The sequence below is a fragment of the Leucopleurus acutus genome (genome assembly GCF_964270905.1).
Source record: "Leucopleurus acutus genome assembly, chromosome: 1".
In the NCBI taxonomy this organism is placed as follows: domain Eukaryota; kingdom Metazoa; phylum Chordata; class Mammalia; order Artiodactyla; family Delphinidae; genus Leucopleurus; species Leucopleurus acutus.
The window spans coordinates 36981112-37001969 of record NC_139142.1 but is presented as its reverse complement, the minus strand read 5'-3'; the positions used below and the strand labels follow the sequence as shown (position 1 = coordinate 37001969).

General features: G+C 43.0%; 1 protein-coding gene and 1 pseudogene across 9 annotated transcripts in view; one reads left to right on the top strand and one right to left on the bottom strand.

Annotated features, from left to right (window-relative positions):
• SYNE2 (spectrin repeat containing nuclear envelope protein 2) overlaps positions 1–20858 on the top strand; it is a 332365-nt gene that overhangs the window by 285006 nt on the left and 26501 nt on the right. For all 8 annotated transcript variants that reach the window (XM_082840730.1, XM_082840728.1, XM_082840729.1 and 5 more), the window contains 3 exons: positions 1359–1514; positions 3656–3814; positions 4522–4688. In XM_082840730.1, the coding sequence (XP_082696856.1) occupies positions 1359–1514; positions 3656–3814; positions 4522–4688 (482 nt within the window). The remainder of the gene's footprint in view (positions 1–1358; positions 1515–3655; positions 3815–4521; positions 4689–20858) is intronic.
• On the bottom strand, positions 19234–20346 carry LOC309962843 (small ribosomal subunit protein uS2-like; annotated as a pseudogene). The gene has a single exon. The product of its transcript is annotated as a small ribosomal subunit protein uS2-like (transcript).

Genomic DNA, 20858 nt, shown 5'->3' with positions numbered 1-20858 from the left:
TATTTATTAAGAATCATAAAACGTCCATATTCAAAAGTTCTCCATCTGTCAATTATCCTTTCAACTGTGGGAGGAAACCGAGTATCCAAACCAAAATGGATTTAAACCCAGTGGTGGATAACTTACAGACGCCTCCCTCTGTGCAGGCATCTGAGCCCACACTTCTGAGCAGGAAACACTGTATGACGCTCAGCAGCCTTCCGGTCTGTAGAGTCAGTGAGTGGTCAGCCCCTGCGTGTGACTTGCCCCCCTTTACGTTACGAAGCTGGTAAAAGTGTTCCACTGCAGAATCTGCTCTCGTCGTCTTGACCACAATCATGGAGCTAAAAGTAGGAAACAAAAATTTAAAGCGATGGTTTCTCCTCAGATAAAGGTGCTATTTCTGAATCTCCATTGCAACCTTTAAAAAGAATCCTCCGAATTCACATCTGATTCAATGTAAATCCTTGTTGGCAAGTTAGGAAATCATGCCCATGTAGCGTTTAGAACTCTGAAAAGCAATCGGAGTTAACTGATTCATCAGAAATCAGACTGATTTCAGATGTAAATGAAATACTCTCTTCTTTCAGATTTCAATAGACAGGTATGAATAGAGACCCTTAAAATGTTGCCAAAATAGAAAGAATTGGAAGCACAGTAAAAATCGGGAGATCTCTGGAGTGTTTGGGCTGTCTTGTGAAAGTGATTATCTTCATTAAGTCCTGGGATTCAAAAACGTTTTAATTTGACCAATACTTAAGTTTTTAAAAAATAAGTGTTTCCAGGGCCAGAGGAAAATTTCTGCTAACCCATCTCTGGTAATTATTAGGGAACATTTTTTTTCTTCACTTACATTCATTCTTTTTGAGAGTTAACCAAAAGAATTCCCTTTGAACAGAAGCTGTTATATGATTGCCACATAGCAACAATGCATTTCTTAAGTTGTTTTAAAAAATGGGAAATCACATTTTATACAACGTTCTGTAACACAGTTTCAGGATTAAAAGTGAGTGTGTATGTGAGAGAGAGATTGTTGCTAGACTCCAAAAATACTTTCCTCAAAATAAAGGTAAAGACCTACTTGAGTTTAACATAGAACTAAGTATATAAAAGTCTGAAATACCTGAGGAAGTGAAAATAAAGGTAGAAAAGAGCTTTCTTTTGAGAAAATAGGTGGTGAGGAATTGGCCAACCACAACTGCAGACGCTGGCCCTGGGCTGTTTCTCATTCAGAAGGTCCCGCCCCCTTTCCTGGCCTCCCCTCCCCCAGAGTCCAATCAAAGTATTAGCCTACAGGTTTGGAAACAACAGCAGCTTGAGTTGAAGAGTTTTTTTTCTTTCTTTCTTTCTTTCCCTTTCTTTCTTGTGTTTAAATGCAGGAACTAGAGAAGTCTTTGGCTAACTGGACTCAGAACTTGAAAGAACTTCACACTATGAAGACCGACCTAACCCAGCACATTCTTGTGGAGGACGTGGTGGTTTTGAAAGAGCAAATAGAGCATTTGCACAGACAATGGGAGGACCTCTGCTTAAGAGTAAGTTAGTTAACTGCAGGGCACGGCAGTTCTTAAGTTTATTGAAATGTCTCCGAAGGCCAGACAAAGTAGAAAGAAGCTTAATTTCATTGAACCGGGAGGCCCTTTTCAGTTGGAGCCCAGGCCGGCCGCTGCTCCTTTAGAAGGCGGCAACATTGTTTAACAGATTTGACCCTTTGTTTCTCCAGCGCTCAGTGCTGGAACTTTGCACACTTTTAATGAGCTTTTTTAAAAATCACCTTAAGTGGTGGGGGAGGGGAGGAATGCCGTCCTAAGCAGCTGCGTGCACTCTGCCCTCTGTCTTGTGTGGATGACAAGTACCGGTCATTGTCTTAGAATCAGGACTTCAGCAAAGAGGTCTCGGCTGGCCTTAAAAGCAGTATCTCTGCAGTATCTGTTCTGGGCCCAACAAACAGTGGGAGATGTACTTAGTGCCAGGCTTGGGGGTCATTATATCTGAGAACTCTGCATTCGCATGCAATCCAGTGTTTATTTCAAGTAGCTGGCTTTGAAAACTCTCTGGAAGAAATGATCAGCTGCTATACTTAGTATCTCAGCAGATCACTTCTACTTATTAAGAACTGGATTGTGGTTAAGGTGACAGGATCAAGATGGAATTAAAGGGTTCAAATAGATCTTTGTTTTAAGAACAATTTAATTCTAAGAAAAGTAAAGTCCTCAATCTCATTTTTGTGAATTAAGAAGAGATGTACTTAAAAGTTGAAATTCACAGTTTTGAATGCATTTTAATAAAATTAAAATGTTTTCCTTCTTTGTTTTAGTATTTAATATTCACCATATACCCATAATTTTAAACGTCCTTTTAGAATTTTTATTCAAATTTTATATAAAAGAAAATATTTAGAATATGTGAAAGGTATTCTAAAAGTTAAGGGAAAAGCAGACTGGAGCCCAGATGTTCCCAATTGTTACCATTATGAACCAATCAGAATGATGCTGTGCAAAATGCCAGGCTTTTAAAAAGCTGAGATAAATAGATGCTCTGAAAAACAGAAACACAAAACTCGGTGTTTTAGGAATAGTTTTTTGAGCCTTCTTAACACATTTGGTGGGTGGATGTTCAAGCATTAGATATTTTTTTGCCTCACTCTGAAAAGAGCAGAGGGTTGTTTTTGTTTTGTTTTTTGTACATAGCAAAAAAGTCTCCAGGAGTTCAACCTTGGTTTCCCCATTTATAAAGCGGGATGTTAAAAGTTAACCGAAACAACTCTTAGCTACCCCTTTTATCTCTAAAATTCTAAAGATTTCTAAGACCTGGGAATACCTTTGTACATTTGGAGAGGCTGATTTGCATTCTTTGAATTTGTATTTATTTAAGTAATAAAGTTGAACCCTGTAAGGAGGAAGCGCCTTTGCTGACGTTAGCTTATGCGTAACAGAGCACTGGGTGTTTGGGGATCAGCCTGCTCACTGCAGACCAGTATTTGATTCCATTTCCATGATTTCCCTCCACAGCCATAGTGCATATTGGGAAGGTGGATTAAATGAGTGATGCGTATTGTTTTTTTATTTTATTTTGTTTTTGAAATTACCAGTAAGACATTTAAATGACTTTAATTTTCATGATCCATTTGCATTCCAAATGTTAGATTTGTGATCAAGATGGTAGTTTTTAAATTAGATAGGCAGGACGTTGGCCTTAAGTAAGAATAAGGACTTGATCATTTTTTAAAAAGAAAGGATTGGGGTCATAAAGTTATAAGCTAGCATGGAGCAAGCAGTAAATCAATGTATACTGAAAGAACAGGGAGCAGAAGAAATTTGGGTGACGCTTAAAACGCACTCATCTAACCTTCATGTTTCTAACTTTTAATATACCTCGGTAATAATAGATATATATTGGATAATACTGAAACCTCTTGGTCATTTACACTTCAGGTACAGTCTTCTGTTGTTACTGTCATTGTTGTTGCTTTTTCTGGCATTTATCAAAGGTGTAAGGAACTTCTGTTGAAATTAAACCCTAGGTCTTTAAAAGGCAAAAACATAATAATTTAAGTCTATAGGACCTCTGATTAAAATGAATGAAATTCATAGTCCTTTTGATGGGGAGAAGGGAAGAGAAACTCCTTCCTTCCTGCCTTCCTGCACCCAGCTGCCAAATGCATTCTCATTTCCAGGTGGCTGTACGCAAACAGGAGATAGAAGACAGACTCAATTCATGGATTGTGTTCAATGAAAAGAATAAAGAGCTGTGTGCATGGCTGGTGCAGATGGAAAACAAAGTTCTCCAGACAGCAGATATTAGTATTGAAGAAATGATTGAAAAGCTTCAGAAGGTAAGCAGGAGTCCCCAGATGGGGACGGTTATGACCACCACGGTATCCTCTGCCTTCCTCACTCCTAGGCTCAGAGCTATATGGTGTCGTAGGCCCGTTTCCAATGAGATGGGAAAGGGGGGCATGGTGCTGTGTACCGAGGGGGGTTGCTTTCTCTTGGTTAGGAAGTCTGGCCAGACAAGGGGCTCGTGTCCCCTTAAGCTTCAGTCCATATCCCAGGTGAGTTACGGTTTCTCTAGTTGCGTTGTTAAGGAGCTCCCCTGGCCAAAGGAGAAAGACCAACAGCAGTGGGGCTCATAATTGTGAAAAGGTCACTGATTCCCACAGGGAAAGGGAGAAAGAGCCTTCTGGCCACGGTCACCCCAAATGCCGCTCAGTTAGCCCTCAGGAAAACTCTTGCTGATATACTAGGCTAATTTAGTTAGACTCAGTAGTCCTCCGCTCCGAAGTAGCTTAGGTTAGAAGAACTCTGTGAGGGAAACCAGGGCTTTTGAATTAAGAAAGTAACTACCGCCTTATATATCACACATGCGCTGAACGGGCGTTGTTTGACTTTTTAGCTGCTCTCCGAAGAGTTGCATTAACAGGTGTGAGAAGTGTTTTTATTTTTTAAGAAATTTCAAGAGGCACAACTGTGTGTTTGTAGCTGGCAAAGAAGTGAATTTTCGATAGTGATTCCGGCTTTGTGTTTTGGTGCCCTATGCCAGGACTGCATGGAAGAAATAAATTTGTTTAGTGAAAACAAGTTACAGTTAAAACAAATGGGCGACCGGTTGATCAAGGCCAGCAACAAGACAAGAGCAGCTGAGATCGATGACAAGCTCAACAAAATTAATGACCGTTGGCAACATCTTTTTGATGTCATTGGATCAAGGTAAGAAGTGGCCTAAAAATGGATTCCTACTCCCTAGGTACAGTGGTTACTTCACAGATCTAGAAACTGAGCCCCATCTTCCTCTAAGGTAACCCAGAAGTTTTATAAACTTACAGATAAAGGCAAAGCTTGGTAAAAATGGAAATTCTTATTTCAACATTATAGGAAGATTATATTTTAGTATACCTCACTTGAATTTTTTTTTCTTTAGCTTAAAAGTTCACATGACTTAGACTAGGTTTAAATGAGAGTTGTTCCTTGAGGAGGTATTATTTAGCAATTCTCACACTGCCTTAGGACTTGCGTGTCCCCCAGATGAAATCATGCCTGCCTGCTCCTGCTTGTGTGTGACAGGTGCAGGTAGGTCAGGGCATAGGCCTGATTTCTAGGTGCTGCTTCTGGAGGTCCCCGACTGCCCCCCACGCCCCCATCACCACCACCACAGGGGCTGGGCACACTCAGGCAAGGCAGGGCTTCCCTGCAGGTTTGCCGGGTGTGCCAGGTCCCCAGCGGGCATCTGGTCCTAAGGTGTGGACTAAGGAGGCACAGCTGTGACTATAAATCAAGGCTATCCAGTGCTTGTCAGAAACAAGGCTGATCATTTTATCTCCGCTCACAAAATAACGATGACAGTGCCACTCAAACTTTTAAATGTCTTCCATCTTCAAATTCTCTGTCCAAAGACGGACACTGACCAAAGTATTTTTCAGTTGTAACCTGGCACACAGAGAGCAGTCACTTGGCTTTGGGGCCGTTCATGTGGCTTAGTTTCCACTGGCCGAGCGAGTCTTTTACATAACAGAGTGCTTGGAGATTTTGAACACATATATAACGTGGACTATACAGGCGAATCCTGCAAGGTAAACGAAGAATCAGGGAGTACTGAAAATAAAATACTCTTAATCATTTGGCATTTCCTTTGCCTCATTGTTTACTGTAAACCATAAATGAACCTAGTTCAATCAGCAGATGCACCAGGCTAAGTGCTATGAGAATTACAGACCAGGAAGTAAGCTGAGTCAGTTACATTAATGGAAGCAGACATGTGGGCAGGTGTAAAGCCAAGTGGTCTGAGAGCTCCAACCTCATCTTCCTGGAGTCAGGGTGGGGATTGGGAGGGGCCTGATAGAAGAGCAGTGTCCCCAGATGGTCCTGAATAAGGGGTTGGGATTCCAGCGCTACTGGTGGCAGAAGGGGGAGAAACATATTCTGTGAGCAAAGAGGTACAGGGTAATGCAGAGTAGAAACTGTGCAGGAATGATAAGAATGATAAGAAGCTCCACTGGCTGAAGTGCAGGAGATGAAGCTTTTAGAAAGGTAGGTTGAGGCTAAGTCTTAGAAGAGCTTAAATCTCAACTGAAGACTTGTCCTCCTAAATAAAGTTTGAGTCTTTCACGGTTTTTTTAGAAGGGAGAGTCTGTCGAAGATAAATATTAGGGTCATTTGGCTGGCGGCACAAGCTGGGCTGAGTTCAACTTCTGTCTACTGCCAGTTGGGGGAGAAAAAAATCTATGGAGATCCATGATGGTAACCCAAGCAAGGATTAAGAGCACAGATTTTGAGCCAGTCCTGACTTTACCTGACTTCCACTTACCATGGAAACTTGTAGTGATTTAACCTCTCTAAGCCTCAGTTTCTAAATCTGCAAAATGTGTCTCACAGCACTGATTACATCAGAGGCCGCTGTGGGGATGAATGACACATGTCTCACATTTGGCCTGGGACCAGCATGTGGGAGCCAGTATTTATTGAGTGGTTATTATCATTGTCTCTCCCTAAGAAGACTTTAAGACTAAGTAACATGTTTTTTGAGTGGAAGAGGATTCCCTCGCTTAGATCTAATCATGAGAGGTCTTTCTTCCATGAGAACAATGTCTTTGACTATCTTATTTCCAGTGCTTAGAACAGTGCTTCAGATATTTGTTGAAATGAATGAATGTTCCAGGACATAAGATTGTCATCATTTCTGTTGGGTAAATTGTGTCTGGTATGTCTTTGTCGTCATTGTCTTTATCTCCAAAGTCTTCTTGGGCACCTGGCACTAATCAAGCGTATGAGGACATGGGCTTCCCTGGTGGCGCAGTGGTTGAGAGTCCGCCTGCCGATGCAGGGGACACGGGTTCGTGCCCCGGTCCGGGAAGATCCCACATGCCGCGGAGCGGCTGGGCCCGTGAGCCATGGCCGCTGAGCCTGCACGTCCGGAGCCTGTGCTCCGCAACGGGAGAGGCCACAACAGTGAGAGGCCCGCGTACCACAAAAAAAAAAAAAAAAAAAAGAGTATGAGGACATGATACCTGTTCTTAGATCATTCAGGAGTAGGATCTAGATTCTGCTTCCTGAGGGCTAGAGGGATGATTCGTTCTTACTCATTCGTGCTTTGGTTCTATCACTTCAGAGTTGAATAGGCTGCTTGCTTTCCTCCCTCCTCTCTAACTGCCTGTCTTCAGCCAGTTCCTTGGTGGGAAAGACAAAAACAGCAGGTGAAATTTCAGTCGTCTATTTGGAAAGAGCAATTGGCAAAATAAGGAGTTGACATAATAGCAAATATATTGGCTGCCGGCTGTATTCTTAACAATGTGCTTTTTATGTATGATTTCATTTAATCTTCACTATAATTCTGAAAGGTAGATACCATTATCCCATTTTACAGATGAGGAAACTGAGGCACTGAAATTAAGCAACTTGTCCATGGTTACACAGTCAGCACATGAGGCAACCAGGATTTCTACTCAAACAGTTGTGTTACCTCCCTGCTAACCCAGACCCTTGTGTCTTGTTACATTGAAATGAGTAGAACATTTTGAAAACCTAATCCCTTCGAAACTGAAGGACTAGGGAAGGAATAACTTGTTTTACCTTAAAGCAAAGGCCGGGGTGAGACAGATGACTGATAGTGTAGGAAACTCTTAGTTGACTTTACGCTTTAGGTGAATCTGTGGGTTGAGGCAGCAAACTTGAACCTGCCATAAATTGGCCTCACATAGAATCAACTCCTTGTCTGATTGCTGACACTCATTGCATGGCCATCAGAAAAGCAGGAGAGCACAGGCTGTAGAATTAACCATGCTAATCAGAACCTGCAGCCCTGCAGGGTATAGTAATGGCCTCATTTGCCCAAACAATTCTGGACACCATTTAACCGTTCCTGTCCTGCTCACAGTGTTCTGCTGCTTCATTCCTGTGGCAGGAACAGCACCTGTTGTTAACAAGAGGGAAGATTGGGAGGGAGACCAATCTTGAAGTTATGAAGCAGGTATCCAGCTTCATGACTTCAAGATTTTAACTACAAGCCTTTAACTTAAAAGTTGGGGAAGGGGCTTCCCTGGTGGCGCAGTGGTTGAGAGTCCGCCTGCCGATGCAGGGGACACAGGTTCGTGCCCCAGTCCGGGAAGATCCCACATGCTGCGGAGCAGCTGGGCCCGTAAGCCATGGCCGCTGAGCCTGCGCATCCCGAGCCCGTGCTCCGCAACGGGAGAGGCCACAACAGTGAGAGGCCCGCGTACCACAAAAACAAACAAACAAACAAAAAGTTGGGGATGGTGTTCAGAAGTTCAAGACCTCAATAAATCAGGTTTAATTCACTGGAAAAAAAAATGAAAAAAGACCTGTTGTTTTGGGTTCATTCTCAGCAAAATAGAGGTAAATTTCAAAAGAATTGATAAGACATGGAGGACAAGGTTACTTAAATGCACATTAAATTTACTGATCATTTCAGGTAGTAGGCTCTGTTATTTGGTGGATAGGGGAAGAACCCAGTGTTTATTTTTTTAAGGGCCAGGCTCATATATATTATTTCATTTCATCCTTGCAGCAACCCTGCAAGGTCAGTCTTCTCCATTTTACAGAGAAGGACGCCGCAGCTCAGAGAGGGTAAATAACTGAGCCAAGGGCAGAAGCAAATCTGCACATGGTGGCATGGAGCCAAGGTAATTCTGTCCCCCTGCTCCATGCATCAGAAGAGCATTTGGCTCCTTTGAGACTTTTAAAGGTGGTTTAGGTCTTCCCTGGTGGCGCAGTGGTTAAGAATCCGCCTGCCAATGCAGGGGACACAGGTTCGAGCCCTGGTCCGGGAAGATCCCACATGCCGCGGAGCACCTAAGCCTGTGCACCACAACTACTGAGCCTGCGCTCTAGAGCCCGCGAGCCACAACTACAGACGCCTGCGAGCCACAACTGCTGAGCCTGCGCTCTAGAGCATGCGAGCCACAACTACTGAGCCCGTGTGCTGCAACCAGTGAAGCCCGCGCACCTAGAGCCCGTGCTCCACAACAAGAGAAACCACTGCAATGAGAAGCCCGTGCGCCACAACGAAGAGTAGCCCCTGCTCGCCGCAGCTAGAGAAAGCCCGCGCACAGCAAGAAAGGCCCAACGCAGCCAAAAATTAATTAATTATTAATTTTTTGGGAAAATGTGGTTTATCAGAATTTTTCTAAAATCTAGTACTCAATATAGACTTTACTGTCTACTCTAGAGCAGTGGTTCTCAAACTTAAACATTCATCAGAATCCCTGGAGGGCTCCTGAGAACATGGATGGCTGGACCCCATCTCCAGAGCTTCTGATTCCGTAGGTCTGGGTTGGGCCAAGAATGTGCATTTCTAACAAGTGCCCAGGTGTTGCCAATAGTGCTAGGGCAAGCAGCAGTATGAGGTGACACAGTGGACTTGCCACGTACGGTAACCCAAGTCTTGCAACCTCTGTAAGCTTGTCTCCTTGTTGATAAACTATGGAAAGGATTCTGGATGAAAAAGCACCAGGACAACGATGGGTCTGTCCATACACACGCATGCCAGCCTCCGGTGCAGTGCAGTATGGCTGTGTGATAGGGGAGGAGAGGGAGGGTGCTTAGACCCAAACCGCTGTTTTTCCTCTGCTTGTAAAGTATTTTTCAGCTTCTGTAAAAATCCTTAAAGAATCTGAAGGACACATCTCCTGAAATAACCAAACGATCAAGGGGACTGGGGTGCCTAAGTCAGTCTTAATGCTGATTTCCTCACATAAGGTCACACGAGGCCCTGATGTGGGCACTAAAATGCACAGAACTGGCTCTCCATCAGAATTGCCCCAGGAGCTTTTAGCATTCCTCATGGGCCCTTGGGCAGCTTCTTGCATTTGTGACATCTGAACTCTTATAAAACATGCTATTTATTTCTTCCACAGAAAGGCCATTTGAAGCACTACATATTTTTTGGTGAATGGTGTGATTATTATAGAACCCAATCTGATTTGATGACAAATATTAATTATATCCTATGTTTATTGACAGATTAAATGAAGAGTTAACTTTTTTTAAAGGCCGTTTCCTATATTAACTTTATTTTTTAATTAATTTTTATTGGGAGTATAGTTGCTTTACAATGTTGTATTCGTTTCTCCTGTACAGCACAATGAATCAGCCGTACATATACATATATCCCCTCTTTTTTGGGAGAGTTAACTTTTTTTTTAATTGTAACTGTTGCCTCCTCCTCTTGCCCATGTTTTCTTAGATAATATCTTTGAAAAGTGACGCAGCAAAACCTGAATGCAGGAGAGATGACTAAAGTACAGAAGTCGTTTTTCAGAACGACCGATATGTGTGATCCGTGTTTTGGAGGCAGCTAGGTTACCTATTAATAAGAACAGTTTAGTTCACAGGATGTCGGGTGATGGACCAAAGGATGCAAAGTTGACCTGCTTCAGCCAGCACAGACTAAAGCTCTGAAAAGAGGGTCCCCGGCCATCAACAGGACTGATGCCAAAGAAAGCCTCAGCTCGACACATAACCTCACTTATACGTACCTTTGATTTCAAAATCCCAGGAGTTGAACTCCTTAAAGATTCATCTCCTTTTGTTTCCCAGAACCCCCTCCGCATTTCATTAATCAAAGCCTTCACCTTGCCCGGTGAAGCAGGGGTCCTGTGTCCTCAGTGAGTGACTGTCTGGTTGTTCAACTTGGTGGAGCCTCTTCAGAGACATGGGGTTGGGGGGCTCTTTTTAAAGACTCTTTCTAGCAGCTTGTGAGGATGATCTGGTCAAAGCTTTCAGTGCCTAAAAGAGATGAGACAACTGAGTGGAAAGACATATCTGTTGGTGTTGGCATCATCGGTGATTTTAATTTTCTTTTTATCTGTATTTACTAAATGTTCATTATGGAAAAAGGAACACGGGAACTCTTTTTTTTCTTCTTAAAAAATGTCATGAATGTTGTTACCTTTCTCCTAATTTCTCTTTGGTGGTAGCATCATTTAATAGACTTGGCATCCTTAAGCCAGTGTTATGAAGGAGGGACACACTCAGATGTACTACCTTATGGTCCCTTCCTATTTAGACTAGATAGCTCTCTTGCTATCAGAAAGATCAAGTCCGTGAAAAAACTTTTTAACTAAGCATAATTTTCACATTTTATCTACCAATGTGAAAAGCCCACCTGCTTTATAATAGTAGCAATTAAAATGTTGTCATTTAAGCTCAGCAGTTATTACCATGGCAACTGTGTGTTAAGATTGTTTTTCCATCCCTTGAAGAATGGGCAGAGAGATGTGTGCCTTTTTAAGCTGATACGTTTTTCATTGCTTTCCTTTTATCTGTATTTTCTCAAGGTTACTTTGGAAGACCAAACAATGCCGCTAGTCATAAAGTTGACTTGCTCTGGTCTTAGCAGGTTGCCTGATCCAGTGGGACTAGAAGCACTTAGAGATTTGTCGCACAGGGAGAGCCAGATGTGAGGTCGGCCTCCCCACTTTCCTTTTTCCTTCCCATCACAAGTCCCATCGTTCCACCTCTGGAGCAGGTGGCTCTTGCTCCCGGGCCCTGCAGAAATGCCTTCCTGAGGGTCGGGGAGCTTCTCCAAGGAGACAGCAGCCCTCACAGGATCAGTGAGCAGTCAGGAGCCTGGTGTCCAGCATCAGGCAGGTCCAGCGTACTGAGCCTTGGAGGAGCACCAGGGACAGCCAAGCGTGTGGACACAAGTTAGATGCTGCCTTTGGGGAGAACTGTTTCCAAATCTTTATACCTAATTTCACTGGTCTAGAGTGTGCTTAGTGTGTTTCAAGGTGGGGATGTAATAATGGCTAAATGTTGGGCTTTGGGGGCCCATGAGAAATTATTGATATCATTGAGTCTCCAGATAAGGCTGAGACTGAGCCTGAAAGGGGCTTGGACACAAACCAAGGGTGCTTCCCTAAGCAGAGCCCCTCAGGGTCGTGTAGAGAAGGACAGGTAGGGAGGTAGAGGAATTTTCAGGTGCTCAAATTATGGTAAAACCTAGGAGGGACTAGCAAGGAAAACTGCAAAATTTCTTCCTCTGCAAAGTGTTGAACTCCATTTGTACTACAAGATAGAATTCTTATTATTATTATTACTATTATTATTGCAAAAAAGCAAAGAAATGGACTAAATAAACTCTCTGCCCCTCCCAAGCCAGGATGCACAGGACTGAAAAGGCAGGGCAGAAAACCTCCTGGGGAAATTTCTTCTTTAGGAGGAAGCCATTCCTGTTGGACTCGGGGCTTCAGATTTCACCATTGCTTTTAAACCTGAAAGAGAGACATTTAATTTGATGAGAACAGAAATCCTCGTTTCTGTGCCCCAAATCTTAAGTGTTTCTTCCCTGCGTTTGTTTATAGCACTTCATAAATAACCCATAGCTAAGATAACACTGGGACTTTCTTCCCCCAGCCTTGCAATCCTGCAGCGTCAGAACAAAGACTGTGTGTGTGTAAGAGAGGCAAGGGCTAGAGATATTTGTTTATTGGAAGGAAGAAAACTGAGATTAAAAATTGCAGTTAGCGGAGAAGCAGGTCTCTTCCCTGCCTACCCTCGCTGCTCCGTAGCGGCGAGCGAGCCGTGCCCGCGGGAGCCTGCGGGAGGGCGGCCTGTGCAAGATGCTGAACCAGTGAATGGAGAGGCCGCCGGGCGGGGGAGGGGCCGCCTCGTCCCTGGGAGGTGGAGGTGCAGCCGGGAACTTGGAGGTTTCGCTCAACCTAAGGAATGATTTGTTTCTCATCAACAGTAAGTGCTATTTTGGTGATCAGTCCTACATCTGGGAGCAGCGGCTGCTGTCCCTGTGTGTCTCGTTTTCTCGCGCTCTCATGTTGGTTACAATAGAAATTACCGATGAGATGGTGGCTGCGGAGTGTGTGTGCTCGGCCATCGGGGGATGGGTTCTTTCCCAGTGTCAGCATGCGTGTGGTGTCTGCAGCCAGCCTTTGACAAGCAGGGGAGAGAAGTGATTATGCTGTGTGGAAAATGGAAGTCCTCTGGCGACATAAATGCTTCAAAGAGGCGATTAGCTCAAATGTATTGTAATGTCCGTGCCCTCAAATCAGGGCTTCAAGATCGTGGAGTAATTGATTATCTTACTACAAAGATGTTTAGTCATTTACAAAGATGCAATTGTGCAGAATTTGCACAGTGTTTTTAGCAACTGACAGCTGCCCACAGGTCTGAGTATCTGTTTGTTTCAATACAAATGCAGATACTCAACCATCTCAGTTTTCCTTTTTAAGTTATGCTGTCCACATGGGCCTGGGAATTTTTTTAACTTACGCTGGTCCAGGGCCTTAATAATTTAACTGTAGACCCTTTAGCATGGAGAGAATAGGAATGAAATGTAAACTCTTCCATATACATGAATTTGATATTTAAAGCCTCCCTCACACACTGTAAGACTTAGGCCTGAATCATGAAGTGATATTAACCTGGCCTGATTTTTGTTTTGGAGAGGGAAGAGGGTTCATAAGTATTAAATTCCCATCCATCGCTAGATGAAGATAAAGGAAAAACTTTATTCACCTTGATTATTTTCTGTATTTCTACCCGCAAGCCCCACAAAAGAACTTCTTATTTGTATGCTCTTTGTCAAACTCCTTATTTTGTTTGGTATCATATAAAAATGTTTTCGTTTTATTCGGGTCTTTCAGTAGTCCATACAGGTGAAAAACTTCCTCTTTGCGCCTAAATATCTTGGTTTTCCAGTCCTCAGAACTGGAATTCAGCTCAGGGAATCATGCTTATTTTTTCTGGAGAAATATGGATTTGTTGAAATATATGTGTGATTAGTATTAGTCAATCACACCTGGGTGAAGCATGGGCCAGTACAGAGATGGTGAGCTACTTAAGCTGCCTGGGTGGTTGATGTAATGCAGAATTGTGCTTGCTTCCCTGTAACAACAGTCTGGTTTCTGAATGGATTTCCTTGTTCCCAATATTAACTCGAGATTTAAAATTTTCCAAGAGCAATATTAATAACAAGGCCTAACTAGGAGGTCAGTTGCCTGGGTTGGCAAATGACGTGTACTTCCTGACCTGGGAAAGGTGTTGATTAGGTAATTAGCTTAGTGTCTGCACAGTCGATATAGACTCAGCAGTACCTCTGATGGTTCCCAGAGTAAGTCGTAACATGATTATCTGAGGAACAACATTTATTTATGCCACTGTGCATTTGGGGATATTTCACCTTCAGTCGGAGGTTGGGACATAGAAGCACGTTAAGTCCTGACTGGATGAATGTTTTGTAGCTTCTTTTCTTTCCCTCCCACCCTTCCTCTTTTTTTTGCCCTAAGTGTGCGTGTGATGCATATGCTTGTTTTAAAATGTAACATGACCACCTCTTTTATGAAAAAGACAAATTTGAGGGCATGTGTGAATGTCACTTGTTCATTCAGAAGGTGTTTATTGAGCATCTCCTATAATATTATAATGTCTAAATTAGATCGAAATTAGATCATGACCTCTGGGAATAAGTTATCTTCAAATCCTCAGGATCTGCACAGGACCCAAGGCAAAGTGAGTGGTTAAATGTTTATTGAAAGGAAATCATGGAGGGGCAAAGTGAGCACCCAAAATGCCACACTTGTTGGATGGGCTTCTACCCGCCAGTGTGTCCTAGAGCTGTGAGTCTAGACTCCTGATCATATTCCCTGACAGCGCTGGAAACCATCCTGTACCCACCCCACTATATGTGCCCATTACCATGTGCAGGTTTATATAGGATACCACAAGAAAAGTGCTTAAGAACAGTAGCTCCGGCCAGACTGCCCGGGTTGGAATCCTTCCTCTGCCATTGACTGGTCATGTTACTATGGTAAATTATTTAATCTCATTGCCTCAGTTACCTCATCTGTCAAATGGAGATGTTATTAGACTGATCTCACAGCATCGTTGTAAGGATTAGATGAGTTGCTAACTTACATATATAAAGTACAGTAGGCCTGGCACATAAAGATGTCGGCATGTTCTGTAGATGTTCCATTTTAGAATTAAAGTTTGTGAATTTTAAAGCATACCCAATGTAGGAATTTTAAAAGAATGGGATAACAATAGAAAGTCTAATATTTTCTTCCCACACCCCATTGGTTTGGACACCAATGGGCTTGAGCCCCACATTTGGGACGCCACTGGCCTGGAGTACCATAGTTCTGGGGAAGCCAAGCTAATTATTCATCCACCTTCTCCATACTCCCCCCTCTGCTTATTGCACATCTCACCCCTCGGGATTAACAGGATTCAGGATCACGGCATCTCAGTATTTTTGCACCCAGGTTATTTTATTACTTGTTAGCTCTCTTCATTTAAAAAGTTGTGTTCTAGCCCTCTTCTTTCAAAATAAAGAGGCTGAGAGCCTTATGATGGACCAGGGTCAGGCGCTGGATGAAGCAGTGGGGGCTGCCATTCTGGGAGGAGAGAGGAGGAAGGATGGGGAAGCAGGAAGCAGGAGGGCTGTGCAGAGGCTGCTGGCCTGAGTGCCTCTCCCCACCTACAGGAAGCTCTCAGGGCGGAGCTTCTCCAGCCAGAGCCTCCCAGGAGGGCAGCCCCTTGCAAACTGCATGCAAGACTTGGTCCCATGGGGCCTGGGGTTCCCAGCTGCTCTGGCATTGTGTGGAGTGTTCCTTCTGTTCCCTGGGCAGTCAGGGTGACAAGACATTGGGGTGAGGAGGGTATAACTTGAAAGCCAGGGGAACAAAGGAAGTATCTAGGTTACAGCTGCATCCAGGCCTGGCCCTGGATTCTGTTACTTCCTTTTTAATAAATCATCTTGTGGCTTTGAAGGAAACTTCTTGTGATATTTGCAGTAAGAATGCAATTTGGAAAATATACCATCTTAAAATCATTACAACCACAATTTCTGGACACTTATCTCTGTCAGACACTGTGCCAAATTCCTTTCATGCATGTGTATCTCATCCTGCTCTCAGCCACCCAGTGAAGGAAGGTACCACTGTTGACGCCGTTTGACAGATGAGATTAAATAGAGCCAGGATTCATACCCAGACCCTGACCACAAAGAGTGTGCTCTTCATCACCAGGCTCCATGGCCTCGTTCCAAGCTTGCCTACCTCGTGGCACTGTTGGGGATAAAATATTTATGAAAGGACTATGTGAGGGCCAACACCGTGTAAATCAGGCATTATTGTAGCAGCGTGTGATCCCAGTCAGCAGTAATAAGAACTCATATTACAGTGAGTGCTCACTTTATGCCAAAGGCTTTACATGCATCCTCTTGTTTCTGTCTCAGAACCCCCTACAAGGTGGATAATTTGAAGATTAACAAGGAAACTGGGAATCAGGAACATTAGGTACCTTGCTGGGTACACAGCTTATAGATGGTACAGTGGGGCTTAGATCTGGGTCTGCTCACCTCCAGAACTCTGGCCTGAATGTCGCCCAGATGCTATCACCTCCCTGAAGCTGGAGGGACCTGAGAGGCCTGCTAGACATGAGGGGCTGAGGTAGAAGGATTTCCTCTAAATTATAAAGCTAATTGGAAATAGAGCTGGAGCTAGAAGTCATTCCCCAAGGTTGATCTGGTTGATAGTAGGGTGCAAAAGGATAATAGTAAAAATTAAAAATACACACAACTCTCTGGTTTACTTTTTTTTTTAACATCTTTATTGCAGTATAATTGCTTTACAATGGTGTGTTAGTTTCTGCTTTATAACAAAGTGAATCAGTTATACATATACATATGTCCCCATATCTCTTCCCTCTTGCATCTCCCTCCCTCCCACCCTCCCTATCCCACCCCTCTAGGTGGTCACAAACCACCTAGCTGATCTCCCTCTGCTATGCGGCTGCTTCCCACTAGCTATCTGTTTTACATTTGGTAGTGTATATATGTCCATGACACTCTCTTACTTTGTCACAGCTTACCCTTCCCCCTCCCCATATCCTCAAGTCCATGCTCTAGTAGGTCTGTGTCCTTATTCCCGTCTTACCCCTAGGTTCTTCATGACCTTTTTTTTTTTCTTAGATTCCATATATATGTGTTAGCATACGGTATTTGTTTTTCTCTTTCTTACTTACTTCACTCTGTATGACAGACTCTAGGTCCATCCACCTCACTACAAATAACTCAATTTTGTTTCTTTTTATGGCTGAGTAATATTCCATTGTATATATGTGCCACATCTTCTTTATCCATTCATCTGTTGATGGACACTTAGGTTGCTTCCATGTCCTGGCTATTATAGATAGAGCCACAATGAACATTTTGGTACATGACTCTTTTTGAATTATGGTTTTCTCAGGGTATATGCCCAGTAGTGGGATTGCTGAGTCATATGGTAGTTCTCTTTGTACTTTTTAAGGAACCTCCATACTGTTCTCCACAGTGGCTGTATCAATTTACATTCCCACCAACAGTGCAAGAGTGTTCCCTTTTCTCCACACCCTCTCCAGCATTTATTGTTTCTAGATTTTTTTTTTTAACATCTTTATTGGGGTATAATTGCTTTACAATGGTATGTTAGTTTCTGCTTTATAACAAAGTGAATCAGTTATACATATACATATGTTCCCATATCTCTTCCCTCTTGCGTCTCCCTCCCTCCCACCCTCCCTATCCCACCCCTCCAGGCTGTCACAAAGCACCAAGCCAATATCCCTGTGCCATGCGGCTGCTTCCAACTAGCTATCTACCTTACTACGTTTGTTAGTGTGTATATGTCCATGACTTTCTCTCGCCCTGTCACAGCTCACCCTTCCCCCTCCCCATAACCTCAAGTCCGTTCTCTAGGAGGTCTGCATCTTTATTCCTGCCTTACCCCTAGGTTCTTCATGACATTTTTTTTTCCTTAAATTCCATATATATGTGTTAGCATTCGGTATTTGTCTTTTTCTTTCTGACTTACTTCACTCTGTATGACAGACTCTAGGTCTATCCACCTCATTACAAAGAGCTCAATTTCGTTTCTTTTTATGGCTGAGTAATATTCCATTGTATATATGTGCCACATCTTCTTTATCCATTCATCCGATGATGGGCACTTAGGTTGTTTCCATCTCCGGGCTATTGTAAATAGAGCTGCAATGAACATTTTGGTACATGACTCTTTTTGAATTTCGGTTTTCTCAGGGTATATGCCCAGTAGTGGGATTGCTGGGTCATATGGTAGTTCTATTTGTAGCTTTTTAAGGAACCTCCATACTGTTCTCCATAGTGGCTGAACCAATTCACATTCCCACCAGCAGTGCAAGAGTGTTCCCTTTTCTCCACACCCTCTCCAGCATTTATTGTTTCTAGATTTTTGGATGATGGCCGTTCTGACTGGTGTGAGATGATATCTCATTGTAGTTTTGATTTGCATTTCTCTAATGATTAGTGATGTTGAGCATTCTTTCATGTGTTTGTTGGCAGTCTGTATATCTTCTTTGGAGAAATGTCTATTTAGGTCTTCTGCCCATTTTTGGATTGGGTTGTTTGTTTTTTTGTTATTGAGCTGCATGAGCTGCTTGTAAATTTTGGAGATTAATCCTTTGTCAGTTGCTTCATTTGCAAATATTTTCTCCCATTCTGAGGGTTGTCTTTTCGTCTCGTTTATGGTTTCCTTTGCTGTGCAAAAGCTTTTAAGTTTCATTAGGTCCCATTTGTTTATTTTTGTTTTTATTTCCATTTCTCTAGGAGGTGGGTCAAAAAGGATCTTGCTGTGATTTATGTCATAGAGTGTCTGCCTGTGTTTTCCTCTAAGAGTTTGATAGTGTCTGGCCTTACGTTTAGGTCTTTAATCCATTTTGAGTGTATTTTTGTGTATGGTGTTAGGGAGTGTTCTAATTTCATACTTTTACTTATACCTGTCCAGTTTTCCCAGCATCACTTATTGAAGAGGCTGTCTTTTCTCCACTGTATATTCTTGCCTCCTTTGTCAAAGATAAGGTGACCATATGTGCATGGCTTTATCTCTGGGCTTTCTGTCCTGTTCCATTGATCTATCTTTCTGTTTTTGTGCCAGTACCATACTGTCTTGATTACTGTAGCTTTGTAGTATAGTCTGAAGTCAGGGAGCCTGATTCCTCCAGCTCCGTTTTTCATTCTCAAGATTGCTTTGACTGTACGGGGTCTTTTGTGTTTCCATACAAATTGTAAAATTTTTTGTTCTAGTTCTGTGAAAAATGCCAGTGGTAGTTTGATAGGGATTGCATTGAATCTGTAGATTGCTTTGGATAGTAGAGTCATTTTCACAATGTTGATTCTTCCAATCCAAGAACATGGTATATCTCTCCATCTATTTGTATCGTCTTTAATTTCTTTCATCAGTGTCTTATAATTTTCTGCATACAGGTCTTTTGTCTCCTTAGGTAGGTTTATTCCTAGATATTTTATTCTTTTTGTTTCAATGGTAAATGGGAGTGGTTTTTTTTCTTTTCTTTTTCTTAGAAACTGTTTATTTTCCATCAACCTATTTCCATTTTAAGAGTTTGTGGAAGAACAGTTTAAGACCACTCAGTGGTTGTTCCTACCCACTCGGTGGCCTGAGCAGTGGGAGCTGCAGACCAGTCTTCAGTGGCAGGTTGAGCACTCCAGTCTTCAGTGGGGAACTGCTGAATAGGCACAGAGGGCACCTGCACACCTTCAGACGAGTCCACCACCTCAGGCTGAGCAGCAGTGAACTCAGGAGCTGGAGCGGTCCATTCACCCTGAAATTCCTCCTTGGTCACAGCCTTCTCAGCTGCTGCCTGCTCTTCCTTTCATTCTCTTCAGGATCTCTGTAGAAGTAGAGATCAGGCATGACCTCCCATGGTGGTTCACGGGAGATGGTGGCACGCGTGCGCAGAAATTCCCGGGCAAGCATCCACCACATCAGACCCACTGAGTGAGCTCCCTTTTTGTTGCATGGGATGGCAATGTCCACATACCACAGAGGAGAGTCTGTGTTACACAGAGCAATGGTAGGCAGGTTAACATAAGAGGCCTCTGTGAGAGGCTGGTGGTCAGCCCTGGGATCAGTAACCACCAGAAGTCTTGGCTCCCGGAAGGCTGCCTGGATCTGGTTAGTGAAGATTCCAGGAGTGAAGTGGCCAGCAATAGGAGTGGCTCCAGTGGCAGCAGCAAACTTCAGCACAGCTTGCTGGCCAGTATTCCTGGAAGATATGACACTGACATCAGCTGGTTTTCAATGGCAACAATGGCACGAGCTGCCAACAGAAGCTTCTCTCAGGTTCTCTTCAGATTTATGATGTAGATGCCATCACTTTTCCTTTTGTAGATGTACTGTTCCATTTGGAAGTCAAGGTTGGTGCCACCTAAGTGGGTTCCTGCTGCAAGGAATTTGAGGACATCCTCCTCCTTCATTTGCAGGACATCAAGGGCTCCGGACATTGTTAATGTTTCCCTTTAAGTTACGACAGGAATCCAGAACAAAGCCGTATGGACCCTTATGTGGCATGAAAAGCGGGAGTGTTTTCTTAATTTCACTTTCAGATTTTTCATCATTAGTGTATAAGAATGCCAGAGATTTCTGTGCATTAATTTTGTATCCTGCTACTTTACCAAATTCTTTGATTAGCTCTAGTAGTTTTCTGGTAGCATCTTTAGGATTCTCTATGTATAGTACTATGTCATCTGCAAACAGTGACAGCTTTACTTCTTCTTTTCCGATTTGGATTCCTTTTATTTCCTTTTCTTCTCTGATTGCTGTGGCTAAAACTTCCAAAACTATGTCGAATAAGAGTGGTGAGAGTGGGCAACCTTGTCTTGTTCCTGATCTTAGTGGAAATGGTTTCAGTTTTTCACCGTTGAGGACAATGTTTGCTTTGGGTTTGTCATATATGGCCTTTATTATGTTGAGGAAAGTTTCCTCTATGTCTACTTTCTGCAGGGTTTTTATCATGAATGGGTGTTGAATTTAGGCGAAAGCTTTCTCTGCATCTATTGAGATGATCATGTGGTTTTTCTCCTTCAATTTGTTAATA